Raw genomic sequence first — 20,802 nt, 5'->3', positions numbered from 1 at the left:
TATATACACATACATGTACAATAAATACTTCTGAGCCTGAAAGAAGAGAGACAACACTTTAAATAAGAAGTAGGATTTAAAGACTTTTCAGCTGAAAAAAAAAAAAAAAGAATTTTTAGCTGAGATAAGGTGCGTGGGTCAAGGGGTAATGTTTATTTCTACAATCAATTAGAAAAAAAAATTTGCAATAAATTTATTTTTTTCCAATCATCAGATACAATATGGCTTTTCCATAAAATACACTATTACTTATCTTTCTCATTGTTTGATCATTAGCTGTGATATAAAGTCATATACTGAAAGAAGGATTAGAGTAAGTTGCATCACAAGGAATCTCTCTGATGATCTCTATTGTTGCCATGAATAGCAAGTTATTAGAACTATTCAATCATGAAATTATTCAAAGTTGCTCTATCAACACATTAAAAGCTTTCAATCAAAGATATAACATTGCTGGAATGAAGATAAACTTCCAGTAAAAACTGGATGAAACTGATAAATCAGGGCCTCCCTCTCTTCATCTTCAGATTCAAAGTGATGACTGTTTTTCCGAGCTGCAAGAAAAATAAAGAGCTAATTTTAAAAACTGATAGGCTGATGAAATTTTCAAAAGGCTACTTTATAATATTTCGTGCTTCAATTCTCATTAAGTGGAAAAATACTACCAAGAGGAGAAATGCATTACAAAAGTTCCCCCCTCTAAAGCAGTGTCTGATTTAAAGCACAGTTACCTACTGATGAAGCAGCTATACTTCCCCAGCACTAGGTCAAATGTGGCATTTACTCCTCAGTGCATTCACATACATACTAAGGGCCAACTGGGTGCAATAATTGACGCAGGGCCCAGGATGGAAACAAAAACAAGACAATATCCTACCACTCAAGAAGTTTAATTAAACAACCAACACAAACACAGAATCATACATCATACATCATACATACATCATATATCATAATATTTGTTTGAGATACTATAGGAGTAAAGAGGATGGATAAAGTGACGCAAGTGAAGAATTAAGGTAATGAATATTTTCTATAGATAAAGCAGAGTTATAAAAAACAAGGAGGCAGTACAATGGGCACAAGGAGAAGTCTGGTATGGTTGAAGTGTGGACATGTGGGGTGGGAGCTGGACTTTCTCCTGAAATCAAAGTAAGATTAGCTTTTATGAAACGAATGACATTTTAGGAATGAAGCCTGCTGCTATTAGTCGATTGTGACTCATAGCAACCCCATGTGTTGCAAAATAGAACTGCTCCATAGGGTTCTCAAGGGTGTGACCTTTGGGAATCAGGTCGCCAGGCCTGTCTCCCGAGAAGCCTCTGGGGAGACTGAATCCTCAACCTTCTGGTTAGAAGCTGAATTGTTTGCACCACCCAGGGACTCCTAACCTGTTGCCATCAAATTGATTCTGACTCATAGTGACCTGGTAGGGCAGAGCAGAAGTGCCCCATAGTGTTTCTAAGGCTATAATCTTTATGGAAGCAGAATGCCACATCTTTCTCACACAGAGAAGTTGGTAGGTTTGAGCCACATATAGACAAAGCAGAAACTGCTTTGTATGCTGCAACAGATTTTGCTTGAGCTACTGCTGTTCTCAAACAGAAAGATTTTTTTTTCACTCAAAAACTTATATGACATGAACATGTTTCCTTGGACTAATACTGCACATGGGAATTCTTTTTGAGTTTTGTTTATTCCATCCTAACACCACCCATTCAACTGAGCACAATTCCTAACAAGAGTGAGCTCAGTAGGAAGTTTCTGACTTCAGACAACAGGTAGGGGATGGATGGCAAAAAGTCTTAGCACAAGTTGGATATGGGACTGAAACAAGGCTCACTGATGTCTGTTTCTGATCAGAGTGACACCCTGTCCCTTGCAAATTATATCTGGACCTCTGTCTTATACCCATATCATTCAACTAAAAAATAAGCATCTACAACAGATTCTTCATTTTACCCACAAATATAATATAGCATGAAAACATCTTTGTTTTCATCATTGCGGTAAAGTTATATGTCAACTTGGCTGGGCCTGGTTGAGTGGCTGGGCAGCTGATGGTAGTTATTGCCCATGATGAGACTGGCAATCAGCTCCATGATGGGATCTACCACAAGCAGCTGAGCAGCTGCTTTAATGATGTGGTCTGCTTCCTGTGTATAAGAAGCAGCTTTGGGAATGGTCTCCAGCTTATGGTGCGCTTAAACCTTGCATGTAGCCGTGTCCTTGTTCAGCAGCCTTCCATGCTCTGCCGCTCTTGGGACTTTCAATGGATTTGAATCAATGACCTGCCGTGTTGTTTGGTAACATCAGGATTGTGCCATTTTATTTGTCAACCTTGGGCTTGTTAGCCTCAGCAGCCAGCAGCTGTCTGAGTGAAGAGATGCCTCTAGCTTCAGTGGGCCAGAAGCAAGAGGCAGAGCTGAAGCCCAAGGTTGAGGGGCTTTCATTCAGCCCCTAGAGCCTGGCATTTTGAACTCGGACTTAAAGCCTCCAAAACTATAAGAGAATAAAGGTCTGTTTGTTCAAACCATCCCATTTGCTGTATACTCTTGTCAGAGCCAGCACTAGGTAACCAGTAAAATCACCATAGAACAGCCAAATTTATTAACTTTTGCCAATGGGCCGGCCAATGGCTACCGGCAGGCAGCCTTAGCTCACAAGACAGATGGGTTTATAGTCAATTTCTATAGGGTTTTGAAAAAAAAAACAGTATCTAATTCCAGGAGAACTTTATAATCAAAACATTGCTCGTAATAAGAAGAGAAACTGGGAAGAAATCTAAATAAAAATATTCAAGGAAGAAATAAAAGCACAACACCATGTTCTTCATGCCTGCTGCTAGAAGAACTCTGCCCACTTTGGAGTGTACAATACTGTTAGCTGAAAAAATTGTCCTGATGTTACCTGAATATCCAAGATCCCAACTGCAGAGCTTTAATATTATTTAATATTTGCTCTTTTAAAAATTAATTTAGTTAAAATGTAGAGCTTACAGAAGAATTACAGAGCTAAAGAGTACACAGCATTTAGATGAGGATAATTTCATTCAAAACAACATTAGAGCAATAAAATTATATACCCATATATTACCTTCAGAGACAAAGAAGTCTGCTAAATAAAACGCAGTCTTCACAGCGTTAGATGAATGGGAAATGTAGTCATTTTCCCACTCATAAGGTGATTTCTCTGGATGCCACTGGACACCATATATTGGATACTTATATCCTGCATGAAGAACACAATCTATTAAGTAGCAAATAGTAAGAATGGTCTAAGATGTTTCTTACAGTTAAACTATGCTTGATGTCTATGCAAAACATTATTATGTCCAAGTAAAATTGTATTTTTCTTAAACACAAACTAAATAATTTTAGTTCATAGTCAATATAAAAATTCCTAACCAAATATTTCATGGCTTTTCAACCTTCTACACTAAAAGGTCAATGAAAATGAAAATTGTCCATGAGATGGATTGACACAGTGGCTGTCAACAAGTGACTCAACCAACCAATGATCAATCGTGAATTTGGTGCAAGACTGGGCAATGTTTCATTCTATTATACACAGGGTCACTATGAGTTGGAGCCAACTCAACAGCAACCAACAATAGCTTGTACCACAAATCACTTTTCTAGATGATCATAGCAAAATATTTTAGCCTGGGAATATATCGCAGTTCAACAGTGAAGTACACACTGTATTAGTGACACAAGTTTCTCCTATCATTGGCCTCTCTTTCCTCCCATTCATACCACATTTTCACTCCCTGTTATGACTTGTTAGTATGAGAATGGGTCATTCTGTATAAGTCTGCTTTCTTAGCCTAGCTTAGGTGTCTCTCTTCTAAGTCTCTCGAAAGTTTCATGATTTCATGGAGGCCATTTTAAAAACAGTTTTAAGCATTTAGAATTTGGTATGAAAGATTCTTGATAACATATACCATGGACTGCCAGAAGAACAAACAAATCTCTTCTGGAAGAAGTGCAACCAGAATGCTCTTCAGAAGCAAGAATAGCCACACTTGGTCTCACCTACTTTGGTCATGTTGTGAGAAGGGACCAGCCCCTGAAGAAGAGTATCATGCTTGGTAAAGTATCAGCAAAAAGGGGGAAGTTCTTCAATGATAATTTAATTAGTTTTAGAATCCTTAAATATCTTTATACATAAAATGATATAATCCTTGGAATTTGCTTCAAATAAATAAATAAACCCATTGTGTCTAAATGTGTCTGTTCACCACATCCAAAATAGCACTTGTCAAATTTTTAATTTTGCCAGTCTGGTGGGTATAAGGTGATTTTCATTTTGACTCCCATTTGCATTCCTTTGATCAGTAACTTACTATATGTTTATATAGAAAAACAAAACCTGTTGCAGTCAAGTAGATTCTGACTCATAGCAACCATACAGAGTAGCGCAGAACTGCCCCATAGGGTTTCCAAGGCTGTAATCTTTACAGAAGCAGACTGCCACACTTTCTCTTGCAGATATGGATTGCCAACCTTTCAGGTAGCAGGCAAGTGCTTTACCACTGTGCCACTGGAGTGCCCTACCATATGTTTATAGGCCATTCAAATTTCTCTTGTCCATTTTTAATAGGCTTTTTCTTAATTCATGGTTGTACTTCATAAATAAATATGCTAAACACATAACTTTTGTTATTACATGTATTACAAATCTTTTTTCCCTTCTATACTATTTTTTGATGAACACAAGCTCTTAAATTTAATTGATCAAATTCATCAATATTTTTTCCTTTATGGTATTTTTTTTTTTTTTGGTCTTAAAAACTCATTCCCTTACATAAGATCATAAAGATGTTCTCCTTTATTTCCTCTAAAACCTTGTTATGTTTTTACCTTTCCAATTAAGTCTTTCAACCACCTGAAATTTATTCTCTTTATGACAATGGGGGCAGAGATTTTTACTTCTCAGGGATCACAAAACGTTCCAATACATATATTTAATGTATCTTCCATCCTCTCCCTACTGATTTGCAATACAATGCCACTCAGTCACCTATCAAAAATCCTTAGATTAGTTTCTGGGCTCTCCATTCTGTTCCACTGACCTATCTATTCCTGTGCCCAAAACAGTCACAATTGATACAGATTATAAATCTTGATTTCTGGCAAAGCAAGCTCACCCACACTGCTGCTCTTCTCAACTATCCTGGATGTCCTTGGCATTTTGTACAAAATAATACGATACAAACAAATCCAAGTATCAGTATTACAACAATTGTCACAGGACTAAGTGATTGAGTCAAGAACAAAATTATGAGCATAGGTTCAAAAAGATAATCCAACTCAATGACTTTTATAAGAGACTCATCTAAAATATAAAGATCCAGAAAAGCTGGAATAGAACCTTTCCAAATAAATAAGATACATACTATGCTAAAAACTAACGAAAAGCAAGTTTATATCATTTTATTAACATCAGATACAAAAGATTCAAAGGCAAAATTACTAGAAGGGAGCTTGGAGCTCTAGTGGCCTAGTGCCTAAGGGATTTGACTGCTAACCAGAAGGCTGGTGGTTCAAACCCACCAGCCACTCCTTGGAATGAAGACTGGGCAATCACTTCCATCACAGAAACCCAAGGAGGGGTCGCCACAGGGTCAACAGCTATTTATTTAATTTTTACTGTGATTGTGTGAAAGCATAAAGAATAAACTGGTTTTCCATTCAAATACACTTTTTTTTAAAGTACACTCAAAATAGTTTTAAAATTTATCAATTACTAGGCAATAAAGATTTCAATAAAATATAGTATTATTTAGAGCATATTCTAGGACCACAGTGTAATTAAAGAGGAAACAAATAATGAAAGGTAACTGTTGTTGTTGTTGTTGTTATGTGCCATTGAGTCAGACCTGACTCATAGTGACCCTTCCTTGGGTTTCCAAGGCAGTATCACTACAGAAGTAGATTGCCCCATCTTCCTTCCGAGGAGTGGCTGGTGCGTTTAAGTCAAGTGCCTTAGCCACTATGCTACCAGAGCTCCCGAAAGGTAACTAGAAAGATTAATAATTAAGATTAATAATTAAACACTCTTAAATACCTTGTGAGTCAAAAAAAGAAATTAGAATAGACATTAGAATATATTTACAAAACTGTACAGAAATACTTTATATCCATATTTGTGGCATATGCCTAATAGAGCAATACATGTTGTTGTTGTTAGATGCTATCAAGTTGGTTCTCTTAAGAGACCTCATGCCCAACAGAACAAAACACTGGCCCATCCTATGTTATTCTCACAATCTTTACCATGTTTGAGCCTACTGTTATAGCCACTGTGTCAATCCATCTTGTTGAGGGGCTTCCTCTTTTTCACTGACCCTCTACTTCACCAAGTCCTTCTATAACAACTTGTCCCTCATCAAAACGTGTCCAAAGTACGTGAGACAAAGTCTCACCATCCTTCCTTCTAAGGAGCATCTGGGCTACACTCCTTCGAAGACAGATTTGTTCATTCTTCTGGCAGTCTATGGTATAGTCAATATTTTTCACCATTTTTAAAAGGCATCAATTCTTCTTTGGTCTTCTTATTCATGTCCACCTTTGACATGCACATGAGGTGACTAAAAAGATGATAGCTTGGGTCAGGTGCACCTTAGTTCTCAAAGTGATATCTTTGCTTCTTCACATTTTAAAGAGGTCTTTTGCATATGTACTCAATGCAGTACAATGTTTGATTTCTTGGCTGCTGTTTCTATGGGCAGTGATTGTGGATCCAAGTAAAGTAAAATCCTTGATAACATCAATCTTTTTCTGTTTATCATGATGTTGCTTACTGGTCCAGTTGTAAGGATTTCTGTGTTCTTTATACTGAGGTGTAATCCATACTGAAGGCTGTAGTCTTTGATCCTCATCAAGTCCTCTTCGCTTTCAGCAAGCAAGGTTTTGTCATCTGCACACTGCAGGTTGTTAATCAGTCTTCCCCTATTCTGATGCTGCATTCTTCACATGGTCCAGGTTCTTGATTTTGTATTATTTCCTCAGCATACAGCCTGAATAAGTATGCTGAAAGAATACAACAACCTGGACATACACCTTCCTTGATTTCAAACCATGCAGTATCCCTTCATTCTGTATGAATAACTGCCTCAGAAGCAACAATTATGTTCTTTGGAATTCCCATTATTTGCAATGTAATCCATAATTTGTTATGATTGGCATAGTTGGATGCCTTTGCATAGTCTATAAAACACAGGTAAACATCTTTCTGATATTCTCTACTTTCACCCAAGATCCATCTGACATCAGCAATGATATCTCTCGTTCCACATCCTCTTCTGAATCTGGATTAAGTTTCTGGCAGTTCCCTGTTGATGTGCTACTACAAATGTTTTTGAATTATCTTCGGCAAAATTTTACTTGCATGTATGATTAATTCTACTGTTCAATATTTTCTGCATTCTGTCAGATCATCTTTAGAATGGACACAAATATGGATCTCTTCCAGTTGGCTGGCCACGTAGCTGTCTTCTAATATGTTTGTCCAATTCAAAATAGCCAATACCAGTCTTTTTCAGCTCACCAATGCCTAAGATATCAATCTTTATGTGTTCCATTCATTTCTGACAACTTCCAAACTTCCTAGATTCACACTTTGTATATTCCACATTCTGTTTATTAACAAATGTTTGAAGCTTTTTCTTCTCATTTTGAGTCATTTCACATCAGCAAATGAAGATCCTGAAATCTTTACTCCTTCCATGTCATTAAGGTCAGCTCTATTTTGAGAAGGCAGCTCTTCCCAAGTCATCTTCTGAGAGTCTTCCAACCTGAGGGGCTCATCTTCTGGCACTGTATCAGACAATGTTCTACTGCTACTCATAAAATTTTCACTGGCCAATTTCTTCAGAAGTAGATCACCAGGTCCTCCTTCCTAGTCTTTCTTAGTCTAGAAGCTCTGCTGCAACATGTCCATCGTGGATGACCCTGCTGGTATTTGAAATACCAGTGACATAGCTTCCAGTATCAGAGCAACATGCAAGCCACCACAGAACAACAAAGTGACAGATAAGTGGTGGCAATTTACATCGCCATACATACTCATACGCGTTCCGGTGGCATACTACCTAAGGCATTTGACTGCTATCCAGAAGGCAGGCAGTTCAAACCCACCAGCCACTTATTGGAAGGAAGACTGGGCAATCTACTTCCATAGCGATACCACCTCGGAAGCCCAAAAGAAAAGCTGAATATTAATGAGTCGAACAGTATCTTTCAAAGTTATTATAAGAACAATAAATTAAGCTGTGCCTTCTTTTGGATTTTTCTTTTTCACCACTTCTGTCCTCTACTAGTTTTATATATTGTCTCTGTTCCTGGAGTACAGAGCTCTGGTGGCATAGTGGTTAAAGCATTCAACTGCTAACCAAAAAGTCAGTGGTTCGAAACCACTAGCTACTCCTCAGAAAAAAGGTGATTTTTTTTCATTTTTGCATCAGTCTGCATTCATAAAGATTTATAGCCTTGGAAACCCTATGGGGCATTCTACCCTGCCCTATAGCATTGCTATGATTCACAATTGACTTGGTGGCAGTTAAGTTTTGGGTTTTATTCTTGGAGTGGTTATCACAGAAACTTTAATATGAATCAGCTTATTCAAGTCTATAGTTATTGTCTTTGCCCTCCTCCCAAATAACAATTTAACACCATTCACATGCTATTATCATACACTTTAATTCCAATTTAACCTCACAGAATGCTATTATTATTTCTGTAATCAATGTCCAATAAGCTTTTTCCACATACTTACTACTTTGTTTGCATTGTATTTATCTTGTATCTCAGGCCTTACCTCTAGGACCACAATGCTTATCTGAAAGGTATCACTTTAAATTTTCTTTGGGGAAGGAATGCCGCCAGTGGCCAAACTCTAATTTTATTTCACTGATAAATTTCCCTAGTATACAACTGTAGATGAACAATTATCTTCTATTCACACACTGAAGACATAATTCTATTTTTCTGATTATTGTGAAGTGAGCCTTCAGACTTTTTGTTGTTCTTTTGTAGGCAATACATCTCTATCACTGATTCTAAGAGTGTCCCTTTTTCTTAGGGGATCAGCAGTTTCTCTGACTAGATATAAATTTCTTTTTATTTACACTGCTTGTGATTCACCAGGCTTCCTGAGTCTACTCACTGGTGCTTTTCATTAATTCTAGAAAATTCATTTGCTCTCACCAAATATTGTCTCTGTCCCACTGTCCTGTTATGGATTAAATTATGTCCCCCCTGACAGTATGTGTTCGAATTCTAATCCCCATACTTGTGGATATAACCCTATTTGGGAATAGAGCCTTCATTATGTTAATAAAGGCCTATCAGTGGAGTTGTATCTTAAGCTAATCATTTTTGAGATAGTAAAAAGAGATTAGATAATTCTACAACTTAGCAAAAAGACAAAAATGACAACTGAAAAATAAGCAAACGATTTGAACAGTATTTCACCAAAAAGGATATTCCAATGGCCAAAAAGTACATGAAACATTAGCCATTAGAAAGATGAAAATCAAAGCCACAATGAGATACAATCTCACTTCCAACAGAAAGGCAAAGGTGGAAAAAAAAAAAGGAAAACATTAAGTGTTGGCAAGATTGTAAAGAAAATGGAACCCCCATCCATTGCTAACGGGAATGTAAAAGGGTATAGCCACTGTGGGAAATAGTGTGGGCTTCCTCAAAAAGTTGAACATAGTAATCTCAGTCCTACACAGACTCAGAAGTGAAAGCAGGAATGCAAACAGAAACCCCTACACAAATGTCCACTGCAGCTCTTTTCATAACAGCCAAAATGTGGAAACCACCTAAATGTCCATCAGCAGATGAAGGGATAAACAAAACGTGGTATAAACATACAATTGAATATTATTCAGCTATAAAGAGAAATAAAGTCCTGATGCATGCCACAACATGGATAAACTTTCAAAACATGCTGGGAAAAGTAAGTTGCAAAAGGGCAAATACTGTATGATCTCACTTATATGAAACAAGCAAATATATGTTGTTGTTGACACTGAGTTGATTCTGGCTCACAGTGACACCATGTGACAGAATAGAACTACACTATAGGATTTTTAGGTTATAACCTTTATGCAAGCAGATTGCTAAGTCTTTCTCCCTTGGAACAGTTCAGTATGTTTGAACTGTTAATGTTTCACAGTTAGCAACCAAGAGCTTATTATTAGTGGTTGCTAGGCTCGAAGGGAGGGAGCTCTGGTAGCATAGTGCCTAAAGCACTTCACTGCTAACCAGAAGGCTGGCGGTTCAAATCTACCAGCTACTCCTCAGAAGGAAGATGGGGTAATCTAGTTCCTCAGAAACCCAATGAGGGGTGGCTATGAGTTGGGTCCAACTCCACGGCACATAACAACAACAACAACAACAACAGGGTGGAAGGGAGGGGGAAAGAGTAAAGTTCTGCTTAGGGAATATTGAGTTTTTATGTTATGATGGTAGAATAATTTGGAAAAAGCGAGAATGGTTTCACAATTTGAAGAAAGTAATCAACGTCACTGCAGAAATTGTTTTACATGTAGAAATTATCGTATTGGCATATGTTTTATTGTATGCATTTTCACAATAACAAAAGTTAAAAAAAAAAACAGCGGATTAGGCACAGAGACAAGTGAACACAAACAAAAGGAAAGATAGATGCCATGTAGAGAATGTCAAGGTACCAAAGAAACTTAGAGAAGCTGAGACACAAGAATTTTCTCCAAGAACCAACAGGGAGCAAGCCTTTCCCTATAGCCCTAATTTCAGTGCCCTGAATTCAGATTTCTAACCTCCTAAACTGTGAAGAGAAAAATAAAAAAAAAAAACATCTATTCTTTAAAGCCATTCATTTGTGGTACTAAACTTAAGCAGCAGTAAGAAATTAGGACATCCTCCTTTCCTTCCAGAACTCTAGTTAGGTATGTCAGAACTTTTCACTCTCTCCTCCAGATTTCAACCTTTCCTTCAATATAGTGTACATTTCTATCTGTGTTGTATTCTCAACGATTTTTTTCAGGTCTTCTAATTCATTAATTCTATCTTCTAATTATATCTAAAATGAAGATTAACCTGTCTACTGAGATTCTCATTTCAATTATACAAATATATTTTCATGTCTAATAGTTGAATATGATTCTTTTCAAATCTGATTGGTGCTTATATTTTCAAGTGTCCTTTATTACTTTATAAATGTAAAAGAGAATTCTATTTTATGTCTAATAATTCTAAGACATTAAGTCTACTTCTATCTACTTCTGCTGTTTCTACAAGTTCTCATTCATGTACATTACTAACTTTGGACTATGAATTGCTCATTTCCCTTAAACCTTTTTGTGAAAATTCCTTGAGGCCTGGGACAAACATAGGTTCCTCCTGCCACACACCTGAAGACACTACCAACCCGAGATAACTTTCAATAGAATTCTTGAATTAAGATTATTGATCCGCGCAGTTAGTATAATGCAGACCACATAATCAGAGAGCCTCTGATTATGAATGCTCATGGCTTATTGTTTTGGTTACCTAGTGCCACTCTGACAGGAATATATACCACAAATAGGATGGCTTTAACAAACAAGAATTTATTCCCTCACAGTTTTGAAGGCTAGAAGTCTGAGTTCAAAGTGCCAAGCTCGAGGGGCTGAGTGAAGGCCCCTTGACCTTGAGCTTCAGCTCTGCCTCTGACTCACAGCCCACAGAAAGAAACTGGAGGCTTTCTTCACTCAGGCAGCTTCTGGCTGCTGAGGCTGCCAAACCCAAGGTTGACAGTAAAAAGGCATAGTCCTGATGTTACCAAACCACATGGCAGGCCATTAATTCAAGTCCACTGAAAGTCCCAAGATCAGCAAAGCATGGCAGGTTACTGAATGAAGACTTGGCTACATGAAGGGTTCAAGTGTGCCAAAAAGCTACAGACCGTTCCCAAGGCTTCTTCTTATATACAGGAAGCAGACCACATCCCTAAGGCAGCTACTCAGCTGCTCATGGTAGATTCCACAATGTAGATGATTATCAGTCTCATCATGGGGAATACTACATCCAGCTGCCCAGTTACTCAACCAGGCCCAGCCAAGTTGACACACGACCTTTACTATCACACTTATTTACCACATCCACTGCCTTAGTACCAAGGATCAAGACAGGCAATTCTCTTTGTAGTGCTGCAGACAAGCTTCAGATTTATTTTTTAGTTCACCCTTACACTGAGGTTAAAGCCTTTCAGGTCCTCCTTGTAGGGGTTCCTGAGCTCTGACTCAAGTTCTCCTGACTCAATAATAATGCTGGCTTAAAAATACTCCACCTAACTCTTCATGTTTCTGGCCTGGATATTCTTATTTTATTGACAGTTCATCTATGTATTAGGAAGATGTTGTTCTACCTGTCAATTACATTTTTTGTTACTTTCTAGAGAAGAATCTGTCACAGTACTTAATCTGCCATGTTACGAGAAACAGAAGTCACTTGCCCCATTTATCTCTTCATCTCTCCTTACTCTTTCCTTTTCCTCCTCATCACCCTACTCTAGAAAATAGCTCAGAGTAAACTGCAATTGATTTGAAACATGCATAAAATATGCTTTCTGTCCCGTTATGCCCTAATTTAATCATTGGCTTCCAGGTCTCAAAGTAACACAATTTTATTCTGAAGAAAACACAGATATAACATAAACAATAATAAACAGGAAATTAATGAGTAAAACCAGGTATACATGCTACAGTGATACCTACCTTCCATTGAAGAAACAAATTCAATCTTGTCAACTGTATTTGTAGTTATCACATTGAAAAATGTCTTCAACCTTTCATTTGCTGTAAAATTCTATAGTATAAAAATAAAACAAAATGATTACTTCTGTAGTTAAACCAAAAAAAATAAAGTTAAACTTTATTGCATAATATGTCATACCTTTATAGAGAGGCTCCACTTATGGAAATTTGCAGTCAGAGGTTCAGTAGATAATGACAACAACAAGTCAGCAGGAAAATTCTGGAACATTCTACCCTGCAATGTAGCTGAAATAATTTAAACACAAGAAAATATAAAATCCAGTTATCTGCAGCCAAAGAAAGTCCATTATTAAGACATAATCAAAATGACTAAATGATAAGCAAAACATAACATTTCCACAGAAGAATTCCAATCAAACACAATGTTCAAATATGCTCCAAACTTAAATACTTTTCTTTCAGAATACTACCGTGAATAAGTGAAATTCTCCTCATATGAGAACTAATTAGCAGACTAGACATAACTGTAAGCATAACTGTAAGATAAAATTTTCCATGTGTGTATATTACTTATTTTCCCAGGAAACTATCCACAACTTTTAACATATTTTCAAAAGGACTTAGTATGTTAAAAACACCAACAATGTAGAAAAAGACATTAACCAAGAAACTTTTGCAACAGGTTGCAAAAGTAATATACCTTAGTGGCCAACACTCAAGGCTCTGGAGTCAGACACATAGACTCAAATACCAGCAAAGGGTTAAAAATAAAATCCTGATAGTGGACAAAGCCCTTATTCCAGCTGTCCCTTAACTAGGCCCCTTATTCTTGCTGTCTTCCATGAGACCCTCACTGCCCTTAAAATATTCCTTTCTGTATAAATTGGGTTACCATGCACAACCAAAATATACCCACTGCTTTTGAGTCTATTCCAACTCATAGTGACTCTATAGGACAGAACAGAACTTCCCCAAAGGGTTCCCAAGGCTGTAAATCTTTGAAGCAGATGCCTGGTCTTTCTTCCACAGAGTGACTGGTAGGTATGAACCACCAACCTTTAGGTTAGCAGCCCATGATTTAACCACAGTGCCACCAGGGCTCCACAACCAAAATAGTATGACCCGATTCAGATACTTTCCATAGGGTTTTTGCAATAATTGAGGATGAGAAAAAGCTTTGAAAACTATAAAGCATTCCATAGGTTCCATGTATGACTACCATGACTTTCATTCCAAAATCCTTATGTGAACAAGAACAGTTGGCAGCAATCCATACTAAGGACACAGAGATATAAAGTATCTTATAAAAATCATTATCTATTTATACAACCAAGGGAAAAACTTTGGTACTAGACTATTGCTAGCTAACATTTACTCAGTTGTATTTAAAGTATTTAGCACAGAGCCTGGAGCAAATTATCCTATTTAATCCTCATAAATAACCCAAATAAAGAAATTGAAGCAAGGGAGGTTAACTGATTTCACAAGGCCAAAGTGATAAAACCAGGACTCAAAACTAGGTTCAACATCAGAGTTCTTAATCACCCATGGTCCAGGTATCATTAGAAGCAATGAGCTATCAAATTTCAAAATTCCTTAAGCCAGCTCATAAATCAGTATAAAAGTCACATCTTCAATCTGTAAATAATTTAAGAATGAATAAATTTTATAAGCATTTTTTATTCTTCTATTTACTACTTGGTAATCCTTCCTAATAAATCTTTTCCAGAGGACTGGAAATAGAATTCTTACCTCCAGTGAAGTTCAGTGGCAGTGACTTATTCTCAGTTTCTGTCTTAGTTAGTAAGTTCTTTCCGCTCACCAGGAATGAGAGCTCTTCAAATCCAAGGCATGTGCCCCACACTGGGAAATAGTCTCCATCATCAAAACTCTTTGCAGAGTGAGAGAGAAAAAAAATAAGTTTACTCTATACTTTTCTAAAACAAAAATCATACATTAGGCTTATCATTAAAGGGCAGGCCCCTAAATTATATAAGGATTTCTAAAAGATTATCCATGATCTGTAAGTGAGTTTTCACTTAAACTTTCTTCATCTGTCAGTTAACTACCAAACTAAGTAAGTGGCAGCTATGGATCATAAATATTAAAGACAATGCTATACAGATGCCTAGTTATAAATCTACAAATTTCATCACTTTGGATGATTTTCTTTTTTTGAATATACTATGAGGGCTTTCCTCAATTATCTCAGAATTTATGGCAATAACTGCCTTAGCACCTTTAGCTAATCAGATTTAAATCAGAGGAGAGCCATGCTCTGATGGGAAAAGAACAGTTACTAAGAAAATCGCTAAGCAAAAGTAAAATAAATTTTCATAAAGTAAAAGTTGTCAGCTAAAAAAGTACAAATGTATTGATTTTCTTCAGTCTCAGTCACAACATGACTAGGTAAAAACGTACTCTAGTGATGGAACTTTCTGGTTAACTGAAGATCAATCACATTTTTTTGACAACTGCAAAAATGAGCTTTCACATTAACTTTCTAAAAGCAGGAGTTCTTGGGTGGTACAAATGGTTAATACACTCAGCTTCTAACAGAAATGTCGGCAATTTGAACTCACCCAGAAATGCCTCAGAAGAAAGGCTTGGGAACCTAAAATTTCTAATGGAATACAACTCTATTCTGACACGCTTGAGGTTGTCATGAGTAAATCAACTTAACAGCAGCTGATCTGGGTTTTTTTTTTTTTTTTTTTTTTGGTTTTTTTAAAAGTAAAGGTTTGCATGCATAGATTGTAAAATATAACCCAAGGCAATCATTTAAAATGAAGACCATGGTTTTTCTTCTGTTCCTCATTGAGAAAAATAGAAAATTTTATTAATTCCTATGCTTCCTATACCAATGGAGGATTTTAAATACTTTATATACAGTCTGGAAATTTTCTTTTAGAAGTTATTGTTTTCTACTTTAAGTTGTAGGGTCTTACTGCATTTAAGTACAATAATCAGAAAACTGTTCTGTTTCTATATGGGCAATATTTAACTTTTCAACTAACTGTAATTCCCTTGACTACTGGAACCACATCTTTTATTTGTATGGATCTCTAGATGGCCCAGAAGAGCAAAGGCTACAGTGTAGACACAGAATGGATCTAACAGATTAATTACCTCTTAACACTTTTTCAATGAGAGTTCTGTGGATGCCAGTAGCTATAACTACATAAGAAGTTCAAGGTTAGTTCCTAACCCTTTTTCCTGTGATTGGAATCTTCCAGTAGCTAACTACTTTTTTAAAAAAGAAAGTTTGGTCTTATGGGTTGCTGGCTTCTTCCTATTTTTTTCTAATTAAACAAGTTACATGAAGTCTCTATAAGCAAAAAGCAAAGAAGTGACTACTTTATGATGTTCATATATTCCCCAAATGCATTTTAAATTACTCATATTGTAAAACCTCAGTGCTTCAAAAACCACTCATCAAGCATGCACTAAGTACACATCACCATACAAGACACAATGAAGGATGTCTCAAAGAGAACTAGAATCACAAAATTTGGTAAGATACAAACAGATAACCTCAAGATAGTTTGTCTTCCGGAATATAAGTTCTTCATGGGCGGGGACTTTAGTCATATTACAGTGTTATATAAATGTCTGAACAATTAAAAAAAAAAAAAAAAACTCTAAGAAGTAAGAGGGTAGGATGCCATTCCAGCTGAGGTTGTGCACTGCAGTGAATTATATAAAATGGCCATTTTAGCCATGGTCTTTGTGACTCCCACCAGATGACTGAGTGTGATTATACAAATGTGAGGCACTTGCAGCCCGCCAAGGGGATCAGACAGCTTGTTAATCTAAATAAGGTACATGGCATGCTTGTAGGGGTGGGACCATGAAATAATGTGAATAGAAGCCTAACATGGGGATTGGTCAGTTTTGCCATCCACTAGGCTTAAAATGTACCATCCCAAAGGCAGAAAGAAGGATCTCACTACATCAAGAAAGAAGAGCAAAGAGCAGAACACGTCCTTTGAATCCAAGATCACTGTACTGAATCTCCTTAACCCAGGAGACAGAGAGTTGTAACACTTTTTTCAGATGGCAAAATGGTGAAAAGTAGTGGCAGAGAAACCACAACAGCAAACCCCAGTAGCAGACAAAGGTACAAGACAAAGCAGTGGGCTGCTCAGCCCACAGAGTGAGAAAGATGAATATGTTTAGGCAGCAGGTTGCTGGCAGCATGAGGTACCTATCGCAAAGCTAAAAGAGCTTTGTTACACTTGCCCAAGCAGGGCAGAGGTCAAAGGGGCACAAGGTTGAAAGGCCAGGGCCAGAGATAAGTATGCCTATGGCATGGCTGAAAAGAGACTATCCTGATCAAAGAATTTTATCTTGATTCATTTCTGACCTGTTAGTTCCCTAATAAACCCTGTATTTGTGAATATAGTCTCTGAGTTCTGTGTGGCCATTGCAATGTATCACTGAACCCAGCAGAGAAATAAAGAGAGCTGTGGGATGGATGAGTGGTGTTAGAATTGGCAAGAAGGTTGGAGGCTGGCATCATGTCTGACCTACACTTCATAGGAATCAGCCTTGGGCTGTTGACCTTGATCCTTCTTCCCCTTTGTGAACTTAAAGGAGGTCAGATGCCACCCTCACGGTCTTTTTGTAGGTAGGGAGAGAAATTCTATAGAGAGTAGTATTTTAGCCTCAAACGGTGGCTAAAATATAAATCAGGGATGGAGTAGAAGAAACAGATATGACAGATTAAAATTAAACAGGGTATATCCTGGAAGTACCAACCTAACTCCAATTACATAAGAAAAGGGTTGAAAGGGGGAGCTGTGGGACACATTATGAAAGATCTTAACTCAAGGGCTGTAAAAAGCTACAAGTTATTTAAAAAAGACAAGTGTTTCCCATGCTAAAAGTAGTTCATTAGGAAAATATTTTAGAAGGGTAGAAAGATCCTAGGGCCAGCAAGATTAATTTAAAAAATTGTTTAATAGTTCAGAGAAGAAATAATAAGAGTCTAACCTATAGTACCAAAAGTAGGGCCCATCTGAGACGTTATAAGGCAGGAGGCTCTGCAAGTAACTGATTGATACCAAGGTAAGTGGGAGGAAAGGCCATGAAGGATTCAATGAGTTAGGAAGGGGAGATTTCAAGAAGGGATGAGAATTAATAACATGAGAACAACAACTGATGCACAATAAAAATAAATAAATAAATAAGAGGACACAAGAGAGATACGAAAATCACTAAGCTACTGAGACCCTGGTTCACATTCAGCATGCACAGAGAGGGCTTGGTCAGCAGCATTCTGAGAGTTTCCCATGAATCCCTGAATTATAGATGAAGCACCCAGAAAACAGGCAAGGGCAACCATCAGCTGCTGAAGAGCAGGCATCTCACGGGTTAAGGTGGTAATAGGCTATAGGGCAGCTGTGGAAGAAGCATTACCATAGACAGAAAATAAGAAATGTCTTCATTGAAAATCACAGGAAAAAACACCCATCTGGAATAATAAAGAGTAACTGATATTTACCTTTAGGGCAAAGTTATAAAATATTTTGGCCACTTTGGCATAATCCGAGGTTCTTAGGTTAACACTTCCTCCAGGGAAAAGGATCCTGAAACAACATCAAATAGGATGTTTTTCACCACAGAAAATAATTAATCTTAAAACAACTTTGTTCTTATTATACAAGCAGTAAGATCATTAAAGAAAATAAAGAGGAGTAAAGCAAAATAGAAAATAAAAAATATTTGCAATGCTACCCACTCCGAAAGTACCCTAGTTAACAACACTTTATTACATATTCTTCCAAAACTTCTTCAATAAACAAGTTTATTTAATGAAATAAACTTGTGTAGAAATTGAATGTAAATAAATGGGTGGTGTGGGGGTGTACATGGGGCATATACAGAGTTCTACATAAAATAGAGACAGAATTCCAGGTATAACTAGGTTTACATTAAGGTAACCAATGATGCCTAAAAATCAATGCAGGTCCATAATCACCAGCATATTTCAGTTCACAAAAAAATACTTTTAAAAAACTATAAAAGAATAATTTGGCAATAAAAACATATGTAGGCTAGAATTAAATGTTGTTAGGTGCCATGAAGTCAATTTTGACTCGGTGACTACATGTACAATAGAATGAAACACTGCCCGGTCCTGCACCACTCACAATCGAGTGCTATGCTTGAGTCCGTTGCTGCAGCCACTGTGTCAATTAAATATCTATGAGAATTTAATTCTACATTACTATCTTGAGATCTCTTCAGAAATAAGCATAATATTAGAAATATCTGACAAGAACATGATTGTAATTCTAGAAAAGGTCTAGGGGGAAAAAGGGTGGAGTCACAAATGTTTGATTTTATTTACACATAAATATGAGACACAGAAAAATATTTACTGTATTTTCATCCCAACATTTTCAATTAATTTTTAATTTAAAAGTATGTAACAGTTCATGAAGTAATAAAAGATATACTAAAGAGAAGACAGAAGTTGGATTAAACCAATTCACTGCCATCAAGTCAATTCCAATTCATAGCAACCGTATTAAGACAGAGTAGGACCGCCCCATAAGGTTTTCTAAGGCTGTAACCTTTACAGAAGTGGACTGCCAAATCTTTCTCCTATGGAGCTACTGGTGGGTTTGAACCACAGACTTTTCAGCTGGTAACTGAATGCTTAATCACTGTACCACCAGGGCTTCTTATGGGATTACAATTAGAAAATATTTATATATTAATTTGAGGTATGTAAAATACCACTTTTGGGATAGTTTTTCATTCAACAAAAATATTTTGTGTCTTCCACGAGCCAGTCTCAGTACATACTAGTCTAGAGAAACAAAGATGAGTAATCTTTGCTGTTAGTAAAATCACAGTCTCATAGAAAACACGGATATATAAACTTTGAAGTAGAACACCTGCTCCAAAACTATATAGAAAACTCTACAATTAAAAGTTGCTGAAATCTTAAAACAACTTTGAGCATGAGCATTCTCCCTTTTCACTGACTCAGTATTAAAGAGCTGCCTCTGGCCAAATTTTGTATGTTTAACTCCAAAGCCCCTTCAAAAAGGAAAATTTGATTGCCCTTTCCAGTTGGCAAAATCCTTTAAAGTAAGGTTTTGCCCTTTCACCTCTGTATTCTCCACAAATTAGTATGGGGTTACTGAATGAGAAGGGCTCAATAAGGATGTTTTTGAAGGTGTACTGGAACTTTCTGCTGACGCTCAGTCTGTATGTACCCCAATTTTTTTCACTTTGGGAACTGCCTTCACTGCTTCAGCTAAGGAAGAAGGGGTGGGAAGGGAGGGAGAAAGGTGGCACTTCAGGAAACAGGTTGAGGAGATACAAACTGGACTCCCTTGTCAATTTAAGAACCATGCTGGTTGCCAAGAAGGCATACTGAGAAGCTGGATAAACTGGCTACCAGAAATATTTGTTCTTGTCTATACTAACCATTACTGCAGACTCCTGTATAAATAGGAACACAGATGGAGAGAGAAGGGAAGAGATGAAGTGATTCAAAAAATACACTTTTAAGGCTCTACCATTTATTTTGCTCTGGCCTTGTTGTTGTTGTTGTTAGGTGACGTTGAGTCATCTCTGACTCATAGCAACCATATGCACAGCAGAATGAAACACCACCAGGTCCCGCGCCAGCTCTGCAATCCATGCTATACTTGAGGCCACCACCACAGCCACTGTGTCACTCCATCTCGTTGAGGGTCTTTCCCTCTTTCGTTGACCCTACACCTTACCAAACATGACATCCTTCTCCAGGCAATGGTCCCTTCTGACAATATGAACAAAGTAGGTGAGATGAAATATGGCCACCCTCACTTCAAAGGAGCATTCCGGCTGCACTTCCTCCAGGACAGATCTGTTAGTTCTTTTAGCAGTCCATGATGTATATTCAGCATTCTTGGCCAGCACCACATCTCAAAAGCATCAATTCTTCTCCAGTCTTTGTTATTGTCCAGCTCTGACATGCATATGAGGCAACTGAAATATCATGGCTTGTGTCAGGTGCACCTTAGTCCTCAAGGAGACATCTTTGC

At 37.2% G+C, this 20,802-nt stretch overlaps 1 protein-coding gene across 1 annotated transcript in view; it reads right to left on the bottom strand.

Annotated features, from left to right (window-relative positions):
• Window positions 1–432: 432 nt before the first annotated feature.
• The window catches only part of GGH (gamma-glutamyl hydrolase), a 58,517-nt gene continuing 38,147 nt past the window's right edge, over window positions 433–20,802 (bottom strand). Inside the window, exons 4-9 of the mRNA XM_007939472.1 lie at window positions 18,261–18,345; window positions 14,507–14,645; window positions 12,933–13,039; window positions 12,755–12,845; window positions 3,097–3,231; window positions 433–554 (exon numbers count right to left, since the gene is read on the bottom strand). Coding sequence (XP_007937663.1) covers window positions 433–554; window positions 3,097–3,231; window positions 12,755–12,845; window positions 12,933–13,039; window positions 14,507–14,645; window positions 18,261–18,345 — 679 coding nt within the window. The remainder of the gene's footprint in view (window positions 555–3,096; window positions 3,232–12,754; window positions 12,846–12,932; window positions 13,040–14,506; window positions 14,646–18,260; window positions 18,346–20,802) is intronic.

The sequence above is a fragment of the Orycteropus afer genome, unplaced genomic scaffold (genome assembly GCF_000298275.1).
Source record: "Orycteropus afer afer isolate SDZICR_OR568_19922 unplaced genomic scaffold, OryAfe1.0 scaffold00060, whole genome shotgun sequence".
Lineage (NCBI taxonomy): Eukaryota > Metazoa > Chordata > Mammalia > Tubulidentata > Orycteropodidae > Orycteropus > Orycteropus afer.
This window is presented reverse-complemented; position numbering and strand designations above follow the sequence as displayed.